Source organism: Suillus subaureus (assembly GCF_016647635.1).
Source record: "Suillus subaureus strain MN1 chromosome Unknown BJ212scaffold_32, whole genome shotgun sequence".
NCBI lineage: Eukaryota > Fungi > Basidiomycota > Agaricomycetes > Boletales > Suillaceae > Suillus > Suillus subaureus.
Window position 1 is genome coordinate 454,593 of NW_024538588.1, and position 14,834 is coordinate 469,426.

At 49.6% G+C, this 14,834-nt stretch overlaps 4 protein-coding genes across 4 annotated transcripts; 2 read left to right on the forward strand and 2 right to left on the reverse strand.

The window, feature by feature from the left end:
* The first annotated feature begins 163 nt into the window (after positions 1–163).
* On the forward strand, positions 164–5,892 carry BJ212DRAFT_1378137 (Pentafunctional AroM protein). The gene is made up of 8 exons (XM_041336550.1): positions 164–694; positions 762–946; positions 1,083–1,290; positions 1,351–2,142; positions 2,194–3,130; positions 3,191–3,411; positions 3,470–5,698; positions 5,771–5,892. Exons 1-7 carry the CDS (start codon positions 494–496, stop codon positions 5,696–5,698), a joined length of 4,773 nt encoding a protein of 1,590 aa, XP_041189576.1. The 5' UTR covers positions 164–493; the 3' UTR covers positions 5,771–5,892.
* Positions 5,893–6,082: 190 nt separating this feature from the next.
* BJ212DRAFT_1484243 (uncharacterized protein) lies at positions 6,083–6,450 on the reverse strand (the record flags this gene model as incomplete). The annotated part of the gene is made up of 3 exons (XM_041340758.1): positions 6,083–6,135; positions 6,192–6,299; positions 6,360–6,450. 3 exons carry the CDS (start codon positions 6,448–6,450, stop codon positions 6,083–6,085), a joined length of 252 nt encoding a protein of 83 aa, XP_041189577.1.
* A 983-nt stretch (positions 6,451–7,433) lies between these two features.
* Positions 7,434–9,155, reverse strand: BJ212DRAFT_1378144 (uncharacterized protein). Its single transcript, XM_041336551.1, has 6 exons — positions 9,001–9,155; positions 8,608–8,939; positions 8,434–8,559; positions 8,241–8,377; positions 8,098–8,188; positions 7,434–8,040 (listed from the first exon to the last, which is right to left on the reverse strand). Exons 2-6 carry the CDS (start codon positions 8,708–8,710, stop codon positions 7,799–7,801), a joined length of 699 nt encoding a protein of 232 aa, XP_041189578.1. The 5' UTR covers positions 8,711–8,939; positions 9,001–9,155; the 3' UTR covers positions 7,434–7,798.
* Positions 9,156–9,938: 783 nt separating this feature from the next.
* BJ212DRAFT_1526876 (uncharacterized protein) lies at positions 9,939–11,234 on the forward strand (the record flags this gene model as incomplete). The annotated part of the gene is made up of 6 exons (XM_041341744.1): positions 9,939–10,041; positions 10,092–10,331; positions 10,382–10,510; positions 10,569–10,705; positions 10,754–10,841; positions 10,897–11,234. 6 exons carry the CDS (start codon positions 9,939–9,941, stop codon positions 11,124–11,126), a joined length of 927 nt encoding a protein of 308 aa, XP_041189579.1. The 3' UTR covers positions 11,127–11,234.
* Between the last annotated feature and the right edge of the window lie 3,600 nt (positions 11,235–14,834).

Here is a 14,834-nt window from a genome sequence, read left to right on the forward strand (position 1 = left end):
GCGCGTGCCAATCTCACACGTTCAAATATTGCGAGTGCATTATCAGTATCATCCAGAAAATCTATGTCGAATGAGAAAGGCATATGATGCAGTTGAGTCCGAGTAGGCTCACGGCCACTTGCCGGCACTTTCGGTGTTCAAAATGAAGCGTCTCAGGACGACGGTGCCAACACTGCCAATTAGTCTACACTATCACCATGATATTAATGCGCACACTAAGCCCACGCTATTCACCACAACGACGTCCCCTTGCATCCATTAGCTTGAGGCTAATGGTCACCGCCTTCTTACTCGTTCTAACGTGAAATGATATGAACCGGTTGCCAATTCGCATTTGAGCCGATTTATTCCCAGATTAGGCGCGATGATCACTATCAGACCATATTGATCGTGTTTCAGTAGTACTTAAGTATATCTCCTCTTCAAATCGGCTCTATCACGGTCTCTTTCCTTCCTTCTTCCCTTGACTTGATCGCAGACAAAAGAACACATTATGGACACTGTCCCGGACATCTTGAAAGTGTCCATTCTTGGACGAGAGTCCATCCACTGCGGTTTTCACTTGATCCCATACATTGCACGTACAGTGCTCACCACACTCCCTGCATCTGTGTATGTCCTTGTAACAGACACAAATGTAGCCCAGTTCTACCTCTCTGCCTTCGAAAAGGCCTTTAGTGCAGAGATCAACAAGGCGCGTGTCCTTTCCATTCGTTCATCTCATGTATTTGCCTTGCATTTCAATCTGACTCGCATTTCAGCTTTCTTCTGCGAAACCACGTTTTCTCTCCCGTATTATTTTACCTGGAGAGACGACAAAGTCTCGTGAAGGAAAGGCCGATATCGAAGATTTCCTCCTTCTCGAGCGCTGCACTCGTGACACCGTCATCCTCGCTCTTGGCGGAGGTGTCATCGGTGATCTTGTCGGTTTCGTTGCTGCGACCTTGTGAGTAGTCTATATAGTCTTCCTTGCAAGCTATCCTATCTCTATTCGTCTTTCTGCATGATTATCATCCCATCCTCATTTTTTCTTATCCTTCCTGTAATTTGTTCTCCTCAGGCTGCTACTAACCTTCTTACAGCATGCGTGGCGTGCGATTTGTCCAGATCCCTACCACGCTTCTTGCAATGGTGGATTCTTCCGTGGGCGGAAAAACTGCCATTGACACCCCTGCTGGCAAGAACCTCATCGGCGCGTTTTGGCAGCCCGAATATATATTCATTGATGCTGCATTCCTCGAGAGCCTTCCTGAGCGCGAGTTCAGCAATGGTATGGCTGAGGTTGTTAAGGTGCGTTTGTTCCTACCCTCCTTACAAATCCACTTTATGCTAACTAACGTGCCCCTAAAGACCGCGGCAATATGGGATGAAACCGAATTTACTTCCCTCGAAACTAACGCTCAATTGATCTACAATGCTATTCGCACGCCTTCCACCGGCTATGCAGGTCGTCACATCAGCACGCGCTCTACCTCTCAATCTCTCCTCCTCTCCGTTATCCGAGGTAGTATCTACGTCAAATCTCACATCGTCACCATCGATGAGCGCGAGACCGGACTCCGCAACCTTGTCAACTTTGGACACACAATTGGCCACGCCATCGAAGCCGTTCTCACGCCACATATGCTCCACGGAGAATGTGTCAGTATCGGTATGATATTTGAGGCGGAAGTCGCTCGGGCGATGGGCGTATTGAAGCAGGTGGCTGTAGGAAGACTCGTGAGGTGTTTGAGGGCGTATGGGTTGCCTGTGAGCTTGGCCGATCAGAGAGTAAGCAGATGTCCTGGTGCTCGCGGCCTTGGTGTCGACAGGCTCCTGGATATCATGCGCGTCGATAAGAAAAATTCCGGCCCTCAGAAAAAAGTAGTCATCCTCTCCCGCATCGGAGCCACATACGAGCAGAAAGCGACAGCCGTCGACGATGCACTTATTGCCAAAGTGCTTTCAGAGGCTGTTACAGTCAAGGTTGATCTTAGTACTACGCTGGGAACGCAACATGTGAAGATGGCTACGCCGGGCAGCAAGAGTATCTCTAATCGCGCCCTAGTACTAGCTGCGCTTGCGCAGGGCACGTGTAAGTTGAAGAACTTATTGCATTCGGATGATACACAAGTGATGATGGCGGCATTGCAAGAGCTCAAGGTCTGGTTTCATCTTCATCCATCATTGCTGTTGCTAACTCGCTTCGTATAGGGCGCTTCCTTTGCGTGGGAAGACGGGGGTGAGACGCTGGTGGTCACAGGCGGCGCAGGAGCCCTTCAAGTCCCCACAGCGGGAACGGAAATTTACCTTGGAAATGCAGGCACCGCTGCACGCTTCCTCACTACTGTCTGTTCGCTCGTGTCTCCCTCCGCCGCTACCAATGCCGGGACTGCCACTGTCATCACAGGCAATGCTCGCATGAAACAACGGCCTATCGGCCCTCTTGTAGATGCCCTGCGCGCCAACGGATCTGAAATTACTTACAACGAATCCGAGGGCTGTTTGCCACTAAGTATCGCACCCAAGGGTCTCCAAGGCGGCGTGATCCGCCTTGCAGCGAGCGTGTCGAGTCAGTACGTAAGCAGCATCCTTCTCTGCGCGCCATATGCGAGGGAGGCGGTGACTCTCGAACTCGTGGGTGGTGCTGTGATCTCGCAGCCATACATCGACATGACAATCGCGATGATGCGCACATTCGGCGTGATTGTCACGCGCGACCCGGGGACCGACATCTACCGAATTCCTCAGGGCACATACATGAACCCGGCCCAATACGCGATTGAAAGTGACGCGAGTAGCGCGACGTACCCGCTTGCTATTGCTGCCATCACGGGGACAACGTGCACGCTCGAGAACATCGGAAGCGCAAGTCTGCAGGGTGATGCTCGGTTCGCCGTAGACGTGCTTGCACGCATGGGGTGCGAGGTAGTGCAGACCGCAAATGAGACGACCGTCACGGGTCCGAAGAGGGGCGAGTTGAAAGCGATTGGAGAGGTGGATATGGAACCGATGACGGATGCGTTTTTGACAGCGTGCGCCCTTGCTGCCGTTGCGCAGGGCGGGGAGGGAAACACGACAAGGATCATTGGGATCGCGAACCAGAGAGTGAAGGAGTGTAATCGCATCAAGGCAATGATTGATCAACTGGGTGGGTGTTTTGAATGCATCTAATCGCTGTTCACTTTCATGACTGACTGAACCTTCACAGCCAAATTCGGCGTGCAGACTAAAGAACTGGATGATGGACTTGAGGTGTATGGTCGCCCATTCAACACCCTCACTCGTGGCGCGAGCGTACATTGCTATGACGATCATCGTGTCGCGATGGCGTTCAGCGTCTTGGGTACCATCGTACCCGATACAATTATCGAAGAGAAACGTTGCGTCGAAAAGACGTGGCCCAACTGGTGGGATGATTTGGAGAACAAGGTATGATTTACATCTTTCTTCGCTCTCCCTTAAGCTTGGTCCTGACATATATGCCCAGATTGGCCTTAAAGTTGGGGGCATTGAGCTCCCGCGTGCTGAGAGCTCTACCGCTGCCACTTCTGGAACACCCTCCCGTGCAGCCTCTGCATCCGTGATCCTCATTGGCATGCGCGGCTCAGGCAAGACACACGTCGGAACACTCGCGAGTGCTGCTCTCTCTCGCCGATTCATCGATGCAGACGCTTATTTCGAAGCCAAACATAACATTGGCGTACGCGAGTTCGTACGTGTCAACGGGTGGCCTGCATTCCGTACCGCAGAAACGGAGAGTTTGAAAGAGATCATTCAGGAGGCTGGAACAGGACATGTGATCAGTATGGGTGGCGGGATTGTGGAGACGCCCCAAGCCAGGGATGTGTTGAAGAACTATGCAAAGACAGGCCCGGTTGTACATGTCCTGAGGGACATCGAGGAGATTGTGAGCTACCTTGGTGATGAAACCGCACGTCCTGCGTACGGCGAACCGATTACCGAGGTGTTCAAACGACGGGAACCATGGTTTGTTGAATGCGCCAATTACGATTTCAGCAACCATATTACCGTCGATGGCGGTGAGGCAACCAATGCAGAGATCTCGCGTTTCTTCAAGCACATTATTGGACAGCCGAACCTCGCGGAGAATGTTGCCGCTGGGAAGCGTAGCTACTTCGTGGCGCTCACATACCCTGATGTGATGCCCGCTTTGCGACACATGTCAGACCTTACGACAGGTGTTGATGCTGTAGAGCTACGCGTGGACCTACTACGTGCCCCTGACGCACTAGGTGCCATCCCTTCGCAGGCTTATGTTACCGCACAGGTTGCTGCGCTACGCCGGGCGACGAGTCTCCCAATCATATTCACTGTGCGCACGATAAGCCAGGGCGGTGCGTTCCCGGACAACTCGGAGAAAGACGCGTTTGAGCTTCTTGGGCTTGCGCTGCGACTGGGAGTGGAGTACATCGATGTGGAGATCTCTGCATCTGAGAGGCTCATTACAGAACTCGCCGCTCGAAAGGGATTCTCCCAAATCATCGCATCGTGGCACGACTGGAGTGGCAAGATGAAGTGGACCGAGGATGTGGTGAGAAGCAAGTACGCGCTTGCGAGCCGACTTGGGGATATTGTGAAGATCGTCGGAAAGGCAGACACGTTGCAAGACAACTTTGCATTGCACGATTTCGTTGCAAAGGCTAACCTGCAACGGGGTGCGAAACCGATCATTGCCATCAACATGGGCGTGGAGGGTCAAATGTCACGTATACTGAATGCGACTTTGAGTCCCGTGACGCACCCACTTCTCCCCTCGAAGGCAGCACCTGGGCAGCTTTCCTTTGCACAGATTCAGAAAGCGCTGAACTTACTGGGTCAGCTTCCTGCGAGACGCTACTTTTTGTTCGGAAATCCCATTGCTCATTCCATGTCCCCGACTCTGCACAACGCTGGATTTGAGGTCCTCGGGCTTCCCCACACTTATGAGCTTCTCGAGACAGCTAATGTTGGTGAAGAACTCAAAGCCACCTTGGCTGCTCCTGACTTTGGGGGTGCCTCTGTCACCATTCCCTTCAAACTCGACGTCATACCCCTGCTTGACAAGCTTTCACCAGCTGCTGAAGCTATCGGGGCTGTCAATACCATCATACCGGTCATCGAAGGAGGAAACCGCATTCTCTGCGGAGACAACACTGACTGGCTCGGCATTCGTGAATCCATCCGCTCTTGTGCGCCATCCATCGGTGCCCCTGCTGCCGCGCTCGTTATTGGCGCAGGAGGGACCGCCAGAGCCGCCATCTTTGCGCTTCAGTCCCTAGGGGCTCAGTGCATCTACCTGTTCAACCGGACAGCAAGCAAGGCGCAAGCGCTCGTCGAAGCTTTCCCCGACGCTCCCATCAAGCTGATCGAGACGCTTGATGTCTGGCCTGCTGAGGGGCCTTCACCAACTGTCATTGTATCCACCGTCCCAGCGAGTGCGACAACTATCGATAGCACGAACCCGGGGGCCGTACTTCTTCCGCTGGCATTGTTTGACGCGACCACGAATGGCGTGGTTGTGGATATGGCATACAAACCCGCCGTGACCCCTCTTCTTATGCTCGCGAAGAGTGCAGCTCCGAAGTGGGCGAGGGTTATGGGGGTCGAGGTGCTCCTGGAGCAGGGTTATATTCAATTTGAAACATGGACGGGACGCAGATGCCCGAAGCATGTCGTGTCAAAGAGTGTGTTGGAGAAATATTTTGCAGCTGCCTAGGTGGATTTATGTCTGTTTGGATGTTAAAAGGTTGTTGATTAGCTTGGTGTCAATATATGTTGTATGATCTAGATGGCTATCGATGCAATTTATCGGCATGGAGTTTGTTTCAAAGATCCGAATTCTCTACTACATTTCTCCTCGACCGTCGAATCTTGATCCTACACCTCCCTCACTTTTTATTCCCCGATGAGCAACTGATATGACCAACTCCACAATCAAGAAGAAACGACTCTGTTCCTCCTATATGGTCTGGCTAGGAGACTAGATCAACTCAGCACATTCTCCCCTATCGGTGTGTTTCGTAGACACTTGTCTCACTTTCCCGTGTCACGTCGGATTCATAGCCATGTCGATTAGATTTATGCTACGCAGTTTATTGTCCTAGTCGACTTCGTCGTAATTGATACCCGAACCAAGCTCCTTGCGCTTCTTGTCTGGTGCAAAAGGTACGATACGTAAATGAATAAATGACAGATAAGTTATATCCCACCTCCACTGCCTGGACCGTCGTACCAAGCATATATTATAAAGTCGGACTTCAGCTCCTCGCGCTTCTTACCCTCTTCTGGGAGGTTCGTGTTAAGATTCTTTCGTTCGACTGAGTGGTGCATTAGGCATCTGAATGAATATGATACCGCTGATGATCATGAATACTCACAGGAACGTTTCGAGATGGCTCCTGGCGTGGGCGACGCTGCAGCAAGAATGGCGAGAGATATAAGTGCGCTCAGGAGCACAGAAAGCTGCATGTTTAGGAATAAGAGGAGCGACTATACACCCCATTGAGAAGGCTTTTATATATTCTCGTAGATCCATTCGACTCCAACCTCTTCCACAAACGATGATTGCACACATGTCCAGATCGTGGCCAGTGGACCTTCGTCAGTAGTTGTTAAGAGTTGTCTGATATGGGACCGAGACCCAGTAACCAATAAACAGGTTCGAGAAAACAGCTGTGATGGATTGCGTGGCAATTGTCCAGTGACTGATACAAATGAGTCCGGTGCGGAAGTTTCATCGTCATGGTGGATTTACAGTCAGACAACGTTTGGTAGTGTGTAAGGAGCTGCCACGTCGCAACCGGATTATACATGAATAAAAATTCAAACATACCGTCATGATTGCCAGCATCTCTTGCAGTTATCAAGCGCAGTTTAGTTTTGCCAATCTACAATGGAAGGATGAATCGTGATGGCCGAAGGCTAAGTACTTAAGTCTCCACACCTTGCCGGACTGCTACTGGTTGACATGACGTATCTGCCACGGGTCTTCGAGAAAAACACTTGGAATGGCGACATGCCAGCGAGTGATGTTTGAGATTCCTCGGAGCACCACAGAGGCCACGCGTTTGAGAGTAGCAGTATCAGGCTGCAGTTACATGATCGTCTCGTTCTCCCTCATTCTACAGCAAGTTTAGATGAATCGAGCAGACCGAGGAGCAGGGGGAAAATGTATAAAAGCCCTCTTGAAATTTTCGTGACGAACTTGAAGTAGGAGCCACTGTTCCGCTCTCAATCCTAAAACATCTTGCGCACTCACACTGTCCGTCATCTTCTTTCCGCTACGTACCTTGTGTACCCCATGCCAGGAGACATCATGACATGATTCAAATTCTGAGGATTCGTGACCTCTGTTGCAATAGAATGTGTTAAGATGTGAGAGCGTCCGGGAAGCGGACACTCTGTCACGGATTCCGTCTAGGCGTGTGACAATTTCAATAATTACTTAGTCAGCACACTTTTTGGAATCCCAATCCCTGCGAAGCAAATACATACGTAGCCTTTTAGCGATTTAGCAGGCGATGACACACCGATTATTCATCAGCGACAATCATTGGGTCTAGTGGCCTTGCGAAACAAGATGATCCGTGAGCAAGTGTCTGGGAATCAAGCGTTTGCTCATCATTCCTGTTCTCTGGCCTAGACATACAAGCCTTGAGTCTGATATTCTAGATTAGCATCAATCTACATCCCGCTTGTTTTATAGACTTAGATACGACAGTTCTTCCAAGGCACCAATAGCTACTCTCCTTCCACGGTATTCAGGCTGAACAAGTGCAGTGAGCAAGCAGGCGAGCAGCATGATATTCCTCATGCATCACGACGTGACGCGCTGAGGTGTAGGGAGGTCAACCGTATCTTCGAAACGAGTAACCTCAGATGGATCGATATGAACAGCGTGTTCGACAGACCAATCTATGATTTTCTCAAAGTTCCAGCATCGATGACGGGTGTTGAAGTTAGGGTAAGGGACCGTGTGTCCCTGCACCCAGTACCATGTGATCATCGTCACGTCGGCATTGCACATGATATTCTGCCTTATCATTTCGATACAGTGATCTGGACCGCAACGGTATATCATAAGCAATAGTGCCTTAAGGCAGAAACAATATTCACCAAGATGCAGACGGACTATTTCTGGGGTGTCTTGGAACGACATATCCGTGGGCTCATAATACTCCAACCAGGAGGCTTTGCGAAGCAAGTTCTACTCACGTGTGAGCCAAGCATGAACATATTGTCAGTGTAGTATGGCTTACCACACAATGCATTTGGTGAGCGGATTCCAAAGAAACCATGTAACCTCCACCAATTTTGTCCGGATACCTAACTTTCGAACGTAAATCTGTTGTGCCTGCTTTGAGCATCTCCTCACGGGTCATCCAAGTCGGCGTCACTGGGTTTTACTGAGGTGGTCAATTAATAACTGCTATAACGATACCAATGCCGCACCATCACGACCTATTCGACTCAAAGCGGCATCAATTTCTGGGGAAGGGGGGCCACGATAGATAGAAGGAAAGTCGAGGGTCCCGTTAAACTTTACAATCGCGGGCTCGACGGTGATATTTGCTGGAGCTGTGATGGATTAATAACTATACCGTTCGATGTAGTCCGTCCACTCACAGTATATACTAGGAATGTCATTACGCAGGTGAGTCGAAGGCGTACGCATCCAATGCCATCCATAGCGCGAAAGAGATAACCGATGTACAAACAAGTATGCCATGGGTCAACCACAGGCGGAGGGCACGCGACTCGGGACGAGGTTCTGCACCGAATCTTTCTGCATCACCAGATAGTTTCTCGTCGTCATCATCGAGAGTGTCAATAGGAGAGTACTGTGAGAAATGTTTGATCATCATCTTTGGGTAAAGTAACTCCGTTTATCACTGAACACGAGGGAGCTCCGAGCAGGAGTTGGGGTCTGAGAGGGATTGGGTCTAAGACTCAAGAGCCTTTAAATTTGTGTTAAATGTGAGCTATCGAAAATATGCTGCACCAATCACAAGTGCTGACCTTGATCATCGCATACGTAGTGTGCATTATATGAGTGTCGATGAATTATGAAGTGATGCACAGTGAATCAGTGGTCTAGGATAAGCATGTCATCACAACCAGGGCAAAGTAAATCTATGTACAATGCCTCTGCACACGTGGCAGTACATGTGCGCACGTGCTAGTAGAAATATTGTAGACTACTATGTAGTGACACGTCGGGACACGACGGTCTGTTCAAAAATGAACAAGCTGGCCACCCATACGTCATGATGTAGTTTCCACCTACTGGCATACAAATTAAGATGGTAAACTCGATTTACTACGTGGCAGCTATTCGAAACGAGATAACGCTGGACAACTACGAATTCTGCACATTCCATCAGGCAACTACACAACTCATCATGGCTTTGCAACATCTTGATCAGCGATCTTCACAAGTGTTGACGTGGACGCTCTCGATTATTTCAAGTGGCTACTAGTCATTCTAGTCCAAAGGAAATGAATAAAGAAACCTCGGAGTTACTCTGAGTCTGGCTGCCACTGCATAAATTAACGGGCCGATTGTGGGCGCTGGCCATTGAAGGACTTGTTTCAGGAATCTGCATAGTGCACCTGGGCCGGATGTTGCTGAGTGTCGGCATACCCGCCGGAAGTCGCGAGCTTTTGAAGGCAATTGAAGTCGCTTTCTACGAGTCCATTACACATTAATGATTCATTTGACCTACAGATGGAAAGCTGCAGGATCCAATTCGCGTGCCCGAAAGACAAGTAGAATGTGAAGGGTAGATACGTCATCGAGACCAGAGGATATCATTTGCCCTAGGAGTCTCAAAAGTGCTGCTGCCCACGACCTAACTGGGAGCAGCCGGGAACGCAATAGGTAATGTGTCGCCATGTCATCGTGAAACGTGGCTTCGAGGGGAGAAATGGTCTGGGAGATTCTTTTCTCACTTACTATGACCATCCAGACAGATCGCACCAGGTCCTCAGCACCAACTCAGGCCTCATCAGTTTTACCGAGCACTGTCACAGCTTCTGGGATGGATAAAGGCTTCACAGGTGATCAAACATCCTAGCTGCCTGGTTCAAACTCGGCTCATCAATTACAGATTTAGATTTTCTTTCGCAACTCATGCATAAGGAATACTACACTCAGTATTCTCCTTCCGATGTGGTCGACGATGACGGTACCAAGCTCCTTGATGGTGGTATAGCAACTAGTCCTCCACCAAGGTCTCGCTTCCTTCACTTACGGCCATTGCTAAGCCATGGTGTGCTGATGTCCATAACTTTGGTGTTCTTCACACTCTGGGCACAGGCGCCTTCGATAGATGACGTAGTTCTGTTTTGTAGGTGGATAACTAGAGTCAGAGCACAAGGTCTTACTTACCCGTCACAGCTCCAGCAAATGAGGCAGTTGAATCTATCGGCATCGTAAAATTCAACGGAAGTTTTGGTGCTACTTCCATATACCGTGGCAGTCCATCCTCAGAGCTCGACGCCGCTTGGGATAGGATATCTTATAATGGTTTCACCTTGCACTTTGTTCCCATCATAGACTGTTGCTGACGGGAAGCATTTTACAGCGCGCCCAATTCAGATGACGCATGAGCAATTGCTCAGAACAGGGGGAAAACCTTCTCCTGCCATGGCTAGGTATCCGGACAAATACGGTGGAGGTTACATGGCAACTGTAGAAGTCATTCATCAGCTTCATTGCTTAGTCAGTTGTCAAACAGAGTCTGGTCGATCCTTGCTCAATTTTCTGTAGGACATGGTTCGCAGAGCCAGCTGGGGTGACCACCACTCTCATCATGGGAACATGTACGAAACCCCTGAAGAATTTCGTACCCATCTCGGTAGGTGTATTGTTTTTTTTTGCTTTGCCCACAACCTGCTTATGTCGCACTTCAGACCACTGCATTGAGATGCTCAGGCAGTTCACTATGTGTACCAGTGATACGACAATGATAACTCATGATTGGGTAGAGGGAAGGACAACCCCATTCGCTGATTTCAACGTTCATCACCAATGTAAAAACTTTGAGAAGGTCTTAAATTGGGTCGATGAGCATCGTGTTTTTGTCCCTAAATCCGAGATGGTCCGCTTGGACGATAACGTGGACCTGCCTTCCCCTCCTTGACCACATTCTTCATGTATTCTCTCCTTATGAAGCATCCTCTCCCTATGATAGTAGTTATAGTCGCAGCATTGTCTCCAACTCCCACGTTAGTGGAGGACAAGAAGTGTGCGTTCGCAAAATGCCGAACACAGGGCTCGTCTTTAGATAAGCATCGAAACCTTAAAGTACAGCCACCCGAACTTTCGTAACATGCGTTTTGAGTTTCTCGCCAGCGGCCTCAAATCATGATAAACTCGCTTGTCGAGTACTGAGAAGGGGGTATTTTCACTAGTTTAGAACAGCTCCAGATAGTTATTTTAATGAAACATGCCCATCCAAAGATACTACCTGCTAAATGAGACATCTTGGATGTGATTTTTGGGAACATGTGACGAAAGTCATTCATGTTAATATCAATATGATGTGTCTCAAACGTGTCTCGCATCTCCTTCATCTCTCCTTAAAACTATCATTCAATATGTATCCTACAACCCTGTTGACATCGCATTGCCTTTTTGCACTATCTCGTTATCTTGTTCACCTTCGGTACCACACTGTCCGAGTCTTCTTAGCTTCTTGCACCTTATGGCACACTCGCATGTTAATCCTCCGGTCTCGTTACTAAGCAGTTCTTGCCACTACTTACATTGTCGTCTCGACTCTGTTGATACCTCAGTTTTGTTCCCCAACATAACTGAGGTATGTAGTATATTCACTTACAGACTCTTGACTCATACTAACGCATACACTAGTTGTTGCTCCCACATTAGGTACTTATGAATATAGTTTTGTTCCCCAACATAACTGAGTTGTTGCTCCCGTGTTAGTACTGCTAACACACACAGGTTATGAGCCCTGGGCTCTAGTTAGCCCAGATGATACACAAAGCAACAGCACAACACTCACTACGAATCTCTCTGTCACTAACAATGGGAAAATTCGATCACATTCCCAAGCTGACAGGCTCAGACAATTTTCTGAGCTGGTGATGCACCGTAGAACTAGCATTGGCTGGAGAAGGGCTCTGGAATCACTGTAGCAGTGGAACAGACCCTCTCGATATGGCCGAGTATGCTAGCAAGATGCCCATACCAGTAGCACCCACAACTCCCACATCTGCAGAGATCATTAGCATGAAGGAATGGATGAAGGAGGACACACAAACCAAGGCCATCATTGGCTGACAGATGTCTCCCATAGTCCAAAACATGCTTGGTGAAAAGCTAATGGCCTGTCAGCAATGGGAAGTCCTATTGAAGCGTTTTGTGTGCCTTGACATTACCTCTCAATATGAGCTTCATTCCCACCTCTTCTCAGAGAAACTGAAGGATGCAGAGGATGCACCTCATTACCTCGGAGTCTTTGAGAATGCCCATCATAGATTTGTGGAGATGTCTGTCACCTTCACTGACGAAGAAAGCATCTTCATGCTGCTTAACGGACTCCCAGACACCCCTCAGTGGGTAGTCTTCCGCAGCCTCACCATGAACACCTACAAAATCTCCCTGTCACCATCATCTACTTTGATGCCGTCACCAAAACTCACCTTCGAGGAGGTCGCAATGTCCTTCACAGAAGAAGCGAACCATCAGAAAGGGAAGCTCAAGCTTCAAGCTCGCCCTGGGTCAAAATATGCCAATGCAGCAGGCAGCTTCTCTCAGAGGTTGACAGAACAACACACTGTGAACCCAGCAACAGGCGTCTGGATTCACAAGCAGAACCCTAAGGGGGTGCCCTGCAAGAATCCGGTGTGCAATGGTCTCCCTAGGTCACTGATGCATGACTGTGACCACTGCCTGCAACCTGGTGGGGGCATGGAAGGAAAAGCACCCTGGAGTCAGTGCAGTGAATGAGGGGGAAGTAAAAAGAAAGACATAGCAGCAGCAGCTACAGAGACCAAGGCACCCACCACTCCTACAACCTCATCCTCCACAGAGACAGCTGCCCTCACTACCCATCATCATGACTGGTCCTGTGCCACAGTCAAAGAGCTGTTGCTGGAGTCCATGCCCAAACCTGAGGATCTTGCATGTATTGCCAGTCAAATGCTGTTGACTATCCTGGACTCTGGGATGACGTCAATGCTCATCATGGACAAGAAGTATTTCTGGACTTACAACACCAGCGATCAAGTCACAGTCAAAACAGCCAACCATGGGAAGCTCATCACCACAGCATGTGGTGACTGCATCGCAGACCTCACAGTTGCTGGACGAATGCAGTGCATACGGCTCAGTGAATGCCTTCACGCTCCTGGTGCAATGGTGAACCTGTTGTCAGTAGGGCGAATGTTGAAGAAGGGATGGTCCTGCCTCTTTCTGCCAAACCCTCCCTGTTATCAGCTCAACTATCAAGGTGAGAACCTTGGCGACACACCAATGGTGGGGAACTTGGTATTCTTAGACTTAAAGTTCATTCTCCCCACTACGCCCATGCCCCACGTTGAGATCTCAGCATTTGCCAAAGTCCCGTTGTTGTGGAACCTCTGGCATGCGCAGCTTGGTCATCCTGGCAGAGATGCTGTCAAATGTCTTAGTCATTTCTCTGTTGGCGCTTGAGTTGACTCATCACAGCCACTGCAAATGTGCGAACCTTGCATCATGGGTAAACACCCATGCAAACCTTATCCCCCATCAACAATGCCCAAAGCGTCACACATTCTCGACCTCGTCCATTCAGATCTTTGTGGACCATTCCCACTTGCAACTCCTCACAGCAAACACCATTTCATCCTCTTCCTCAACGACCACAGCAACTTGCTCAATCTGCAACTGCTCGCGACGAAAGATCAGGCATTGGAGGCTTGGGAGATGGTTAGGAAGCATTGGGAAACCTTGTCTGGTTGACAGGTGAAGGTGTTCCGTTTGGATAATGGTGGAGAGTTCATAGGTGCATCTTTCACTCAGGCTCTCACCACTGCAGGCATCACCTGTCAGCTGTCAGCGCTGTACTCTCATCAGCAGAACGGCAAAGCTGAATGCGCCATCCGCACCATTGAAGGCCGTCTTTTCGCCATGCTGGAGACAGCAGGTCTGCCAGCTGCATACTGGGGTGAGGCTGCTCTAACAGCCTGTTACCTGTGGAATCGCAGTGAATCCTCCACGTTGCCTCCAGGTGTTACCCCTTATGAAATCTTGAACAGCCGTAAACCTGACCTGTCCCACCTCCGTGTCTTTGGCACACGATGCTTCACACAAATTCCCTCCGAGCTCCAAGTGAAACTTGGTCCCCACTCCCACCACGCAATCTTCATCGGATATCCAGAGGGCACCAAGGGCTATTGTTTGCAGGATAAGGATTTGGGCACCTTCTTTGTAGCCTGCAATGTCATATTTGATGAAAACATGCCTTCCCTTGCCTCTGACTCTGACTCCGATGATGACAGCACCCCTCCCACCACACCTCCAGCGCCCACACCTCTCATGACTGCACCTTCCTTCACACCAGCTCTTCCATCCTCTCCACCAGCTCCCCCTCATCGTTCTTCTCGCCAACAGGTTTGGATGGCTGGTGGCCAAGCTTTCGCTGAGGAGATTGCTGCCTCCAAAGCATGTCTTCAGGCCTTGCATGATGCTCGTTCAGAGCGATCAATGTAGCTTTGCAAGGGGGTGAGTGACGCGAACCTCGACGATGAGAACATCACGGACATCAAGCCAAATGTCGACGTACCTGTCATATCCCATAATCTGGACCCACATTCCATCATATTCACATGCCTTCCGAGCCTAC